This window comes from Lachnellula hyalina (genome assembly GCF_007821495.1).
Source record: "Lachnellula hyalina strain CBS 185.66 chromosome Unknown contig00049, whole genome shotgun sequence".
Lineage (NCBI taxonomy): Eukaryota > Fungi > Ascomycota > Leotiomycetes > Helotiales > Lachnaceae > Lachnellula > Lachnellula hyalina.
In genome coordinates, this window is record NW_022157163.1 from 54,467 (window position 1) to 67,409 (window position 12,943).

General features: G+C 47.4%; 4 protein-coding genes across 4 annotated transcripts; 3 read left to right on the forward strand and 1 right to left on the reverse strand.

Annotated features, from left to right (window-relative positions):
- Nucleotides 1-542: 542 nt before the first annotated feature.
- On the forward strand, nucleotides 543-2,084 carry LHYA1_G004188 (uncharacterized protein; the record flags this gene model as incomplete). The annotated part of the gene is made up of 5 exons (XM_031149150.1): nucleotides 543-641; nucleotides 810-960; nucleotides 1,080-1,603; nucleotides 1,698-1,784; nucleotides 1,851-2,084. 5 exons carry the CDS (start codon nucleotides 543-545, stop codon nucleotides 2,082-2,084), a joined length of 1,095 nt encoding a protein of 364 aa, XP_031006203.1.
- Nucleotides 2,085-3,461: 1,377 nt separating this feature from the next.
- vpl2_0 (Versatile peroxidase) lies at nucleotides 3,462-4,586 on the forward strand (the record flags this gene model as incomplete). The annotated part of the gene is made up of 2 exons (XM_031149151.1): nucleotides 3,462-3,728; nucleotides 3,849-4,586. The coding sequence occupies 2 exons, from the start codon at nucleotides 3,462-3,464 to the stop codon at nucleotides 4,584-4,586; spliced, it is 1,005 nt and encodes a 334-aa protein (XP_031006202.1).
- A 917-nt stretch (nucleotides 4,587-5,503) lies between these two features.
- sol5_1 (Bifunctional solanapyrone synthase) lies at nucleotides 5,504-7,195 on the forward strand (the record flags this gene model as incomplete). The annotated part of the gene is made up of 2 exons (XM_031149152.1): nucleotides 5,504-6,116; nucleotides 6,180-7,195. 2 exons carry the CDS (start codon nucleotides 5,504-5,506, stop codon nucleotides 7,193-7,195), a joined length of 1,629 nt encoding a protein of 542 aa, XP_031006185.1.
- Nucleotides 7,196-9,576: 2,381 nt separating this feature from the next.
- MIMI_R665 (Uncharacterized protein) lies at nucleotides 9,577-11,487 on the reverse strand (the record flags this gene model as incomplete). Its single annotated transcript, XM_031149153.1, has 2 exons — nucleotides 9,577-11,357; nucleotides 11,469-11,487. 2 exons carry the CDS (start codon nucleotides 11,485-11,487, stop codon nucleotides 9,577-9,579), a joined length of 1,800 nt encoding a protein of 599 aa, XP_031006186.1.
- Between the last annotated feature and the right edge of the window lie 1,456 nt (nucleotides 11,488-12,943).

Genomic DNA, 12,943 nt, shown 5'->3' on the forward strand with positions numbered 1-12,943 from the left:
CAGTTGCTGCAGTCTCTCCGCTGGAATTGCCTTTTCGTCTTTTAGAGGCAGGAGACTTGCGCGTGTGGCTTGAAAGACTCTTATTATCTAGTCTATCTATTAGATTTGTACCGATTTAGGAAATAAAAGCTGCGTTTTGTTATACTTCAAGGTCTGCGTCGCGAATTCTGGTCAGTACCAATTGATAATGTGCTAGGCGGATTGGGATATCAAAAGTCAACTATAGTAAGTGCGGCGTTTATCTATCTAGAATGAGGAGCATAAGGTGTTTTGGTGAAGAAGGCCGTAAAACACTGTAGGATTTAAATACGTCTGGAATTCGTCACATGACACCCCATTTCTGATATTGATATAATTTCCCCTTTCGGAAGGTATACCCCGAATACCCCATAATTTGTGATCGACGCTTATCTGCCGGCGTCGCATTCCTATCTCGACGACAAAATTTTGCAATGATTTAAGGGAAATTTGGGATTGAATTATGGGTATATATACCCAGCCTGTGTCGAGTGTGTGGAGGCAATATTGAGAGCCTTTGAAATATGGCGTCTTGGACTGTGTACTGCGGGGTTGTAGCAATCGCTATATTCCTCCTTAGGCGACTGTATCTCAGAGTTGCACACACGGCATCTGATCATAGAGTAAGTGATTGAGCTGATGGTCTGGTTCCGGTGTACCAGAAACCGTGGATACCTGGACGCCAAGCAGCCGGTCCCTCTCTTGGTTGGATCCTCTCATCATGCTTCATCAGGCTATTCTTTAGCTTGAACTTCGGTCACTGGAGTCCAAACGGCTGACCAGTTTCGCAGTCTCAACTAAAGCCAAGAAATGTTTCTACTAGTAAAGAGAGGATTGACGTCGCAAAGGCCTATCAGATTACTCCCTTGGCCGATTTCGATTGGCAAGCCAAAGAACCACTCAAGTTTCGAACCTTTAAACCCAAGTATCATTTGACAATGGGTATGCGTATTCTCTCCTCTTCTGGCTGTCCATATTACCTATGATATTTGATACTCATGTTCTCAACTCTCCAACGTTATCCATCATTTTTTACTCACAATAACCTCGATGGCGTGTAGGCATCTCGAACTTGTCTCTATCGGAGCTCATCGAGATAGACCGCAACTATCTGTCTCGCATCAAGATCCGGAAGCAGATCATTCAAGATCATCACGATACTGTCATCCAAGCTTCGCCGGCCAGCAGAACAGCCCTTAATGAACTCTACACCTGGCTGACCGGCTCCTATCTACCAACCCGCTTTCCCTCCATGTTCACGTTGTCACCCACCCATCTACTCAATCTAGTTACTTCGGAGTCTCTTCCATTACAGCCACCCACAGACCCAATCCAAACTTTCGAGCTTTTAGGAAATAATCTAGATGAGGACTTCGTCCTGTTGCTGCCGTCAAGTGATGGTGATCAATACGAACTTAAGGGGTTCGTGACCTGTTTTCCTTCGGGTTTCAATACGAAAGAGAAGTTCGGGATGACGCTAAGAGATATTCATACCCCCGTTCCCGGGTACAAAGAAAAGTTAGAGACGAGCATGGATAGATTCTTTGCAAGATTGGAAGTGGGGAGGGTTGTACAGAGATCAAACGTAAGTTATCTCTTCAGTTCCAAATGGTCTCTACCTCTAAAGATTCACAATAATATGAGATATTTTCGAAAGCACCTTATTGACAAATATCCAGTGGGCTATAACAACCCATGGCCGCTTGTTTGCAGCGAGTGGCACCCACTTGTACGAAGGTGAAGAGCCCGAACCAGAGGATATCGACGTCAATAATGCAAGTCCTCTGCCACTCGATCCTTTCCTCTCGGGAACCTGCTAATTCCGAGGCTAGACTTTCCTCCGGTGTGAGCGTCAGCTATTACATCGACTTCCCAAGTCCAAGGCACTAGTGTTCTCATTCAAAACCTACCTATATCCCCTTTCGGATATCAAAAATGAAGGTTTGGGCGAGGACCTCGCTCAAGCTATTGATGGGCTGAAGGAAGGAAGTGTCCCTGCGATGCACTTCTACAAGCGGGGTGTTGTCTGGGGAGAAGCTGTGAAATCCTATCTTCGAGCCGAATGAGAAAAAGGCTGTATGCTCAGTCTAGGACGTGACTTTGCCGCTACAAAGCTGAAGTTTTGAAGCCCGAGTTTAGTAATTGGGGATGACCTGCCGACACGCTCAGGAAGCTTACTTGGGCGTATTTCACGCTTAAAGGTTAGTGGAGTTCAGGGGCTTGCCTGGCTTGGTTTGTACCTGAAGTGCTTGCTCGGGTCCTTTTATCGTGATGTATTTTAGGGAAGCACCTGCAGTCATTCTCCTGCGTTTGTGTGGCATGCAGATAGAAAAAATTAGAAGCTGAGCTGCCGACACGAGAATCAGGAACGATCACGACCCGCGGGATTTTCCATGCTTGTTGCCAAGACCAATCCCATTTCCTAATTTAGACAAGGTCAACATCACTCACCTAAACTCGCATGTAGCACAAAACTACAATTGCTTGAATTGTCCAATATCTCAAATTTTCACACCTATGGTGACCTATGGTGGTATAGTACCTCGAGTCTGCATATTGGGTTTGTGCAATATACAAAATCTACGAGTCAAGCTTGCCTATCATTGCATCTCGCTGAGATCTTGTATTGTAACGATCTCACTGCCAAGGTCTAGCTAAGAGAGCTAGGCTCACTGCTTTACTGTACCACACCACACTTGGGATGACAGGCTTGCCACACCGACACCTTGCCAAAGGAAAAGAGCCTCGGTGCCGTCGGAGAAATCCCACGCGGTATGACAGGACTCAAGCCACGTCGTGTTCACTCAACCTGCATTGAGGACCATCCCCTGCATTTTGATGTGGCTAACAACAAACTTGCCTCACCGACAACCCGGAAACGCTAATCTTACAGCAACTGCTTCTGCCTACGATGGCTATGTTACTTCAGAGAAGACGAAAATGCCATGCCATGCCATGTGGAAATTGCAATGAGCTGTATTTGGAATCTCGAACTGTGGGTAGCCGGTACATCAGCTCTAAGCCCTATGACCCGAGAAAGCAGAAACCCTTCAGTTCCAATGTGGCATTGCTCAATTGTATGCTTGTAGGCACCGGGATTTTCGTGGTGGCTTTGAATGATGGACTGATATCTCTTTCTACGCGTCATATATTTTCAATATTGCTGGGAAGGGTGTCCTGATGCCTGTTCTTGATTCCATTCCTGGTCTACCTATGGGATTTCTGCCCTACCGAATATTCCTTCAATACATAGCCAAGTTTGGTAATAAGGGGTTATGATTAGTGGGCTGAACGTGGAGGATCTGATGTATAAAAGGATGCATTTGGCAAGAAGTCTTGTTTCTCGTCTTAAGGTCTTTGATATTCCTCTGTCGCACTATAAAGCTTCATCCTAGTCCTCCATTTTCTCGTTTTTCACTTGTCCAACTTCACATCAAGCCAACATGCGTCTCACATCTCTCATTGTTACTGGAGTGGCAGTCACAGTGGTAAATGGCTTGAGCTTCATTGAAGCTCGTAACGCTGCTTTCGAATATGTCTCATCATCCATCGAGGTCTTCAAGCGTGCTGTCCCTGAACTACCTAAGCGCGAAGTGGTTCCAAGAAAGAACAATTGCCCCGCCATTTGGACAACCATCGTCAGCGATCTCAATACCATGTTCCTCGGCTCAGACGGACAATGCAATGATGATGCTCGGGCTGCTATCAGAGTAAGTAGTCCCTTCGTACTTCATAAACTCAACTGCTTCGCCGTCTACCCTTTCCATTGACTCTTTCCCTTCACCCCACTTCTCACTTTCAGCCAAGCAAATCATCTGACCAACACACAGGAATGTTTCCACGACTGCGGAACCTGGGACAAAACCCAAGGCTCCACCGGGGGATGCGACGGTTCCCTGATCCTCGCCTCCGAAGCCTATAACCGCGCGGAAAACGGCGGTCTACAAAACATATCCACCAAACTAACCGCACTCTCCCAAAAATACCCCTCCGTCTCCATTGCGGACCTAATCATTGTCGCCTCCTCCGTCGCAATCGTGACCTGCCCAGGCGGACCCCGCGTGCAAACCTACGTCGGCCGCAAAGATTCCAGCACTCCAGCACCCAACGGCAGGCTTCCAGATGCCCATGCAGACGCCGCGTCGCTGTCCGTGTTATTCGCAAACAAGGGCTTCGACGCCGTTGATCTCGCCGCACTCATAGGCGCGCATTCCACCAGCAAGGCATTCACACAGCCCGATATGCCATTCGGCGCGGCCCAAGACAGTACCCCGGGCCTCTGGGACATCGATTACTATGCGCAGACGCTGAGCACGGTGGCGAATGTGTTTAGTTTCCAGGCGGATCGGAATCTGGCGGGTGATGCGACGGTGGGGAAGGAGTTCAAGGGGTTTGTGGGGAATAAGGGTAAGTGGAATGGGAAGTTTGCGGATGCGATGGCGAGGATGCAGTTGCTGGGGGTGCCGGGGGGGAGTAAGAATCTGTTGGATTGTACGAACGTTATTCCGAGGGGGACGAATAATAAGAGGGAGATGAGGGCGGCGCCTATTAATGATCGGATTAGATAGATTGGTTGTGGAGAGAAATTGTTTCTTCATGCCTAGGCTGGATACTTGATGTTTGACTTTTCATTATAAAAAGGATTGGTCCCATGTAGTACTTCTGTTCTGTGTAGTTAGTATGTTCTGATTTTCTCACTTCTGTAACAAATGTATTGTGGCGCGATCAGTATTATTTCCTATAGTATCTTATGGCCTTCTCTATAGTAGGACTATCAATTATAAACCCTTAGGCTCTCTCTTTACTGCGCTTCTTTATGCTAGACATGGACATGAACAGCAACACTTACTCCGTACGCTTGTCGACTTTTAATTAATATTCTACGCTACCTGGCAGTACAAGGATTCCTATAGGGCCTATACGGAACGGAGTCCTACCTCTATTTCCGCACTGTACGTACAACTTATTAAGCAAATTCTATAAAAGAACATTGAAATTTTGTTTGCTACTACGTACAGGACGGCTTCGCGTATACCCCACCCCACCTCTTGTCCTTTCTACCTTAAAAGGTAAAGCGTTGCGGATCTTTATATAGATATAGGGGTATAGTATAGTATAGTATAGTAAAGGTCAGAAGAGGTAAGATCTTACCACAGCACCACTACGCAATCAGAATAACTGAAATACCACGCTAAGAGAAGATACGACTTATAGCTAAAAGAGGTATAACGCTAAGCTAATGCAAGTCATAATGTGTCAAGAAACTACGGGGCCATTAAGCTTTACCAAGCAAATTTCTTAGCATATCTGCACACGTCTATGAAAGTGATGTATCTCGCTTCCTGGCATACTTCTTCTTCCACGTCTTTTAACTTCATTTCTAACAGTCGATTAGTTGCTTGATAGTTCCTCGATATCTGGGAGATACGAGTAGAGGGCCTGAATTAACGCATTCGCTCTATGCCCGCCATAGCAATACGCAGTCATGGCATCGCAGACTCTCTACTTGTACACGGCAACAGCTCTCGCCGTCTTAACCACAGTCCTCGCACTCCGTCGAAAACGAGAACCTCCCAGACAGCAACCAGCCCCAAAGCCCCACCCATTAGCAAGCGTACCATCCGAGCAACTCCCAGAATACATCCAGAGTCTTCTTGCCAAACTACCTAATTGCGTCATCTTGCAATCTGACATCGCGGCCTTCCAGCAAGCCGTAGATGGTAGCTGGGCCCAGCCGAACCGCAAGATAATCCCAGCGTGCATCGTACGCCCTTGCGATGCACAACAGCTTGGTACCGCTGTTGCGATCTTAAAACGGGAGCAAGATCGCCGCGGCCAGGCGGGTGTTCCAGTGGCAGGGTTCTTCGCTATCAGAAGCGGCGGTGTCAATCCAGGGCTCGGGGCGTCGACGGTGCGGGATGGCGTTGTGGTTGATCTCAGCAAGTTTTGTGAGGTGGTGCCCGCTGTTGATGGATCGACTGTGACTGTTGGGACGGGTGCTAAATGGATCGATGTGTATAAACGACTCGATGAGGAAGGACTGGTTGTAATAGGGGGGAGGAACTCGCCAGTTGGCGTGGGCGGGCTGACTTTGCAAGGTAGGATTCTATCATTCTTTAACTAAGGTATGTTTGACGAGTCCTAACATGGCTAAACCAAAGGTGGGATATCTTTCTACTCTCCCAGGTTTGGCTTCGTCTGCTCCAATGCCGTGAGCTACGAGATCGTACTCGCCAACGGAAGCGTGGTGACGGCTTCAGCCTCGTCGCATCCAGCGCTATGGCGGGTATTAAAAGGCGGCTCCAGCAATTTCGGCATCGTTACTCGTTTCACGCTGCGTAGCCTGCCTTCAGCACCGCTGTGGGCAGCGCAGATCATCGCACCTGCGTCGTTCCAACACGCAAAAGCAATAAAGGCTTATCATGACTACCTCTCGCACGCGAGTTCTGGGCAGCCCGGCGCGTTTGATGAGAATGCCGCTGGCCCCATAATGTCCTTTGTCTACGTGCAGAAAATTGGCCTGAAGCTCATCTCTATTAATCTTGTGTATACGAAGGCCCCGGAGAACAAGCAATGGCCGTTTCATTGGAAGGAAACGGGATTCCCGTCGCTGTGGAGCTTTAAACGGAGCCATGCAGTCGAGAGCCACACAACGGCCGTCGAACGTTTTGGCCGTACTGCACCACCCGGTACCCGCTATACCATGGGAACGACAACCATCCGCAATGATGCTGAGACTATGAGGGCCGCCTACGCCATTTTCTGCCAGACGACGACCGAGCTGCGGCATGTGAAAGGCCTGCTGTTCCCCTTTGTCTTCCAGACCATCTTACCCGGCTGGGCGAATAAGGGCGACCCGAACATTCTCGGCCTCGAGGGTTGTACTGAGCCCCTGATTATCATCAATTGCGCCGTTATGTGGGCCAATGCTAAAGACGACGAGTTGGTCCGATCGGCTGTCCGCCGCACGCTGGAGCAGGTCGATGCGGCTGCAGTGGCAAGACGGGCGGACCACCCGTACAGGTTCATGAATTATTGCATGGAGTGGCAGCGACCGTATAAAGGTTGTGGCGAAGAAAACGTTAAGCTTATGCGGGAGGCTAGCCAGAAGTATGATCCGGACGGCCTGTTCCAAAACGGGTGCACTGGTGGATTCAGGCTAGATTTCTCGTCGTAGGAAGAGGTGTAGATTGGTGTTTCTAGGAATGTCTTTCGGAGCTCACTACCCTGCGGTTGGCAACCCCATGTATATATACTATGCATAGAATAGTACGTAATCGTACGTTAATGTCCCATGAAATGAATCTTCTTGAGCCCTGAAACCCCCTGTAAAAGCACTAGATAGAAATAGAGGTAGGCGGCGTAGGACATCAAAAGTCGATAGTAATAACGTATTGCTGCTTTTTCTACTTACCGCAAGGCTTTTCAAGATCCAAGAGTGGTGAACTTTACTTTCAGATCCCAACCACATGAATAAAATGATCAAGAGGAAGACATGTTTGAAAATGGAGAAGTTGAAACAATCGTGTTGAAAGTGGTATCATAGAACGGAGTGTTAAAATACCAACTCTTTATTGCCCATTACTTGTCGATTTTAGTCTACTACCAAGTTATAATCGGCTTGATGGTCACTCCAGCATCCATTTCAGACATTGCCAACTGAAACTCCTCGACCTATTGCAACATTAGTCAGCCCGCATTTTCTGCAAAATATCTCAGTCTCCTTACCGGATAGAATTTGACGATCTTGTCTATGGGAAGTTTTCCTTCTCGATGCCACTGTATCATTTTCGGTATATACTACCCAATTATCAGCTGGGCATTCGGAATTATTTAGTTTTACTTGCCTCAGATGGAGTAACGTCTCCTTCGATACTACCAAGTAATCTTTTTCCTGTCTGCCAACGTTTAGTCTCATTTTGTCTTGTGGAACTAAACCTCTTACCTGCATGAAACTGAAAGCATTTACAGTCAGCGATGCATCCATCGGTGGCACCCCGAGTAGAACCATTTGCCCTCTAAGGCCCGTGAAGTCCAATCCAGATGTGATCAAACCAAGGTTCCCGCTGGTATCTATAGTGATTGTAGAGCCATTACCTCCCGTCAGAGCTTTGATCGCTTGAGTGAGATCCGACTTGTTGTCAGATGTATCGATGACATGTGTTGCTCCAAAGCTTGTCGCCATTTCTAGCCGTGCTGGAACTCGGTCTACACCAATAATCGTGGCGCAGCCTTTCATTTTAGCAGCCTAGATGAATTAGCAGAGCTTCGCTATCACTAGAAATAGCAGAAATAGCTTACCATGATTGCAGTTAGTCCAACACCTCCGAGGCCCATAATGACAATCGTATCCTGGCTTCCCGCAGCTGTTAGATTCTCCACAGTCCCTATTCCAGTCTGAAATCCACAGCCCATCGGCGCGAGGAGTTTTAGCTCTTCCTCGTCGTTAACCAAGTCCGTTACTTTCACCGTAGATGATTCTTTGACAATCGCGTAGCTGGAGAATGATGATTGTCCAAAGAAGGCTCCTGATGCTTTCGAGCCGCCAGCGATCTGAAACACTTCCTGCTCGAAACCATAATTCATTGCTGCGAATTGCTGGCAGTAAGATGGATGATTCGCCTCGCAACTTTTGCATGTTGAGCAGGACCGGAACGATAGAAGCACGGAATCTCCCACAACAGCATTTTGTACTTTCGAACCTATCTTATGCACATAACCCGCACCTGTGAATATATTAGTACTGGGGTTGAATTGTATTGAATATCGTACTAACCTTCGTGGCCTAACACCTTTGGATAAGGTCCAGCTTCTGGAGGCATCGATGCAAAGAACATATCTGTATGACACACCCCGGTAGCGACCATGCGAATGAGTAGTTCGTTACCATCAAGCTCGCGTAGGTTCGCATAGTCCAGTTTCCAATTCGGTTTACCCACAGTAGTAGGCTCATGCGCGACGATTGCGCGCACAGAAACTGGAGTGGCAGTTGCGCCGTCCATTGTGATAGATTGCAGGATTTGGCTGAGTTGAGTTTGACGGTTTGTGATATTCGGTTGTATTGGATTTGGCTTTGCAGAAACCTTCTCGAGGTAATTGATGTCCAAGGTCGGATATGTAGGAAGAAGAATACTGTGACATTTCGTGCCCTTCCGATCTCAGCTTAGCCCCGCATGCTTGCGACATCCAAAGGAGTATTTTCGGTCGAAACAAAGAAGAGCAATCATTCTTACTGCCGTGGTGTATTAGCCCGGAGCCAATAAATCACACACTTGATGCTTACGGAGGTACCGCTGGGTATGATCTAGCTCAAGAGAGGGGGCGGGGAAAGGAAAGTGAGCCAGTGAGTATCCCGAAAAAGTACAGTCAAGAATACCGCAAATTGACAACAAGTTCGGAATTAAGTACGGATTCCGACCCAGAGCTCGGAAAAGCTAGATGGGTATAAGAATCGCTTATAAAAGGAGATTGAGAGGCCATGATTTTGCCTCGAAGTACATACGACTTGTTCGCCCCGCCTCATCATATGAAACCACGCCCAAAAGAAGCAGCATTATTCTACCGTCCAACCCCAACATCAACATGGTACGCCCCATAATCTTTCAAAAACCGTCCCCAAACGGCCTCACCTCTCTCACCAACTGCGACCGGCCATAGCACCCGTCCAGCCCCATCTTCCCACCCAATCGGACACTTCTTACCCCGCTTCTCCATCTCCAGGGGCATGCTCAAATACCCGGGATCCACAGAGTTCATTGCCACTCTCCGTTCCCGCCACGCTGGCCAGGCTTCTGTTTCCGTAAGCATATTGAGCGCTGCTTTTGTCAGGTTGGTGTGTACGTGTTGTCCGTTTTTGTGTTTGGATTTGGGGTTGGCTTCGAACATGCCTTCGCGGGCGGAGACGTTGATGATGTGGGCGCGGGGTTTGGTGGATAGAGGGAGGGGCGATTGAGAGCGTGTTGTGCCCATGAGGGGGAGTAGCTCCCGGATGAGGATTAATGGGACAAAGGTGTTGACTGAATGGGCTGATATAATGTCTTCGTAGGGGATTTCGTGGAGGGTTTGGAACCACGAGCATTTATCGCTTGCGTCTTGGACTGCCATTGACGTGTGACCATTTATTGGTAGATTTGCGACCATGTTATCCCCATCTGGCGTGTTATGGATAGCCTCTACAATTTGCTCCCTTAGCTGAGACAAAGTGATCAGAGGTTCTGACTCCTGGGTTCCTCCTCTGACGCGAGGCACATAATCAGATGCAACAAGGACCCCGCAATGGGAGGCTGATCTTTCCAGGTATAACATTTCTTCCTGCTCAATCGCTTCTTGCTCTTTCTGAATAGAGTCAGTCCAGGTCTGAGCGGCGTTGTTGACCAAGATATCCAGTTTTCCGACCCCACCAAAGTCCCATTGCTTCAAAATTCCTTTCACACATTCAACCAGCTGAAAGACGTCTCGGGCAGCCCGGAAATCTGCCCCGATAATTTTCAACGAGTCATGCCAATTCCCAGCGTCCGACTCTGCCAGGTATCTCAACGCTGCATTCCGTGGATACCGCGAGGATATGATGACCTTTGCACCACTCCTCAGCAATCGAAGTGCTGTGTGAAAGCCCAGATGGATTCTTGCTCCAGTCACCAAAGCCGTTTTGCCAACGAGTCGCAAGTTTGATGGAAGTGATAGATTCGATGAAGCAAGGTTGAACTCTCCACATGCCTTACACAGAGACTGATATTGAGGGTGCGGGGTGACGAGCCAGAATTGACAAATATAACATTTTCTCTGCGACTTGGTAATCTGCATAGACTCTCTGAGTGGAGCCCGTGGTACATGGTCTTGGTGACCAAAAGAAGAATTCTTCAGAGACTCTTCCAATGTCCTGACAATGTCCTCCAAGGACGTCGACGCCTTGATCCTAAACCCGTCTTCATTCTTGATGGAGTCCAGGACTTTCAAGGTTGTTTCATAATCCTCTGTTGAAGGATGATATCTTGGCTTCTCTATTCCAACACTTGGCAGATCTTCGAGTCGATGCTCGTGAGTCATGTGCGTCAGATATGCTTTGATACTTCCGACAATCCCAGAATACTGGACCATCTTGATAGAACGAGAATATTTGGCGGTCTCAGGACATAGTTGAGTTCCAACTAAGTCTGCTTTTTTAGGACTCAAAGATTGAACATATAGAGCCAGCAGACTTGGTAGTCTGCCAGACCTGCATGCTTCCTCATCTGCTCGTAGTTGGCAAGCAATTATTAAAGGGTCTTCGCTCTCTAGAAACTCTTCACAAGCCGCAGCCGAATTTAACGCGACCGCGAACCGCATAATCGAGTAGGAGACTGTAATTTCACAGCATTCGAAACCAGTTGAATTTTTCTGTTTTCGTGAAGTATATTTGGAGCATATGTTATTTTATTCGCATTGGTTATTTTCTTCGGCGAAACATATACCCGAGAACTGCAACTGCATTCAGGCTACAGTCTTCTTTTATTCATCTCGACTCAGTCTCATCCGAAAGAAGCTCGACTGTAACTATATGTCAAATCTATAGATCGTACGAATTAAAGTCTTACAGGAATTGTCAATTGAGTGCCACATGAGATATGGAAGGGATCCCACCTTCACCGCTCCCGACCCCGTAAGTAAAATTTCTGCTGTCATATCCCTCTCTCAGATGCCACTGGGACTTTGAAGCACTTTCAAATATCTTGGACCTTTAGAGACATTAATAAATAAGCTCAAATTTTAAAATCCTTCTGCGCGAGGAAATACTGACATGAAGATCTTGCAGATTGCGTAATCTCCAAAGACTTCCTCGCGAGGTAGTCCATCAGATATTGGATGATTTACCAATCGTGAAAGTTCTTCAAATCCTATCTCATAATGACAACGTAAGTTATGCTTGTTTTGTTCCGCATCTATGAGTTTTCTAGAGTAAACTTCCATAAACATATTCCCAAAGAGCAGGATCGTTTACACCTCTTCAAACATTATCATGAACTCGAAATCACATTTGGTGAAGTAGCGCTAACTTCCCTCCTTCATTAGTTTCTGAATGGCTGTGTCTTCAGCCATTTGAAGTACCAGCGATTGTTCCCTTCAGTAGCACGTGCCGCTATGATAATGGAGTGAGTAAATTTTTGGAGCATCTGGTTTCTTTGTCCAGAAGAATATGAATTCCTCTTTCAACGTCTCTGCGACATTCCAAAACCCCTAGTTCACATTTCGCTTGAAACTACACTACTGATGAGAACCTGTAGGTACTTTATCCTCCACAGAGAAATTTGTCGATTTTCAGCTCAAGCTCTGTCTGGGGAACATTCGCCGGCTGGTGACTCATATCTTCTGCAAAATATCTCCATTATGAATCCTCCAGTCGGATCAACTAGCTTGCCCAGGATTCTGATCGACCACGTCGAGATAAGTTTGCGATTAAGCACGCTTCAAGAAGAGATCTTGATGCCGTTTCGTTCTGGACCTTTGCCCTCACTTGATGACACGCGATGTGACAATCTTCGCGCCCGTTGGAACTGGATTAAGAAAGCAATTGACAGGATCAACAAATCAAAAACGCGGCAGAGAGCTTTCTTGGCCCAACTTATGTCTGTGGATCCTTGGAAATCCATGCTCAAGAAGCCACTTGATCCGTCGCAAGCTGGGCCACGGCCCAACACTGCTCACATTGCGGCTAGGTTTGAAGGGAACTCGGAAAAGAGCTCGCGGAACACATCAATTCCTAAAAGTTTTAACGGTCAATGTGCTTACGGGATCGATCTAATAGAGCTGGTGCCTTATGACCGGTATCTTGGGGTATTCTTCAAAGCAAGCGAGAAGTATCCACCAAATAGCGATTTAGATGCTTCGGAGCAGATGCAGAGTATGCAACTTTTCCTTACTCCCTTGTCTAGGCGGTCTCGGAGCATAA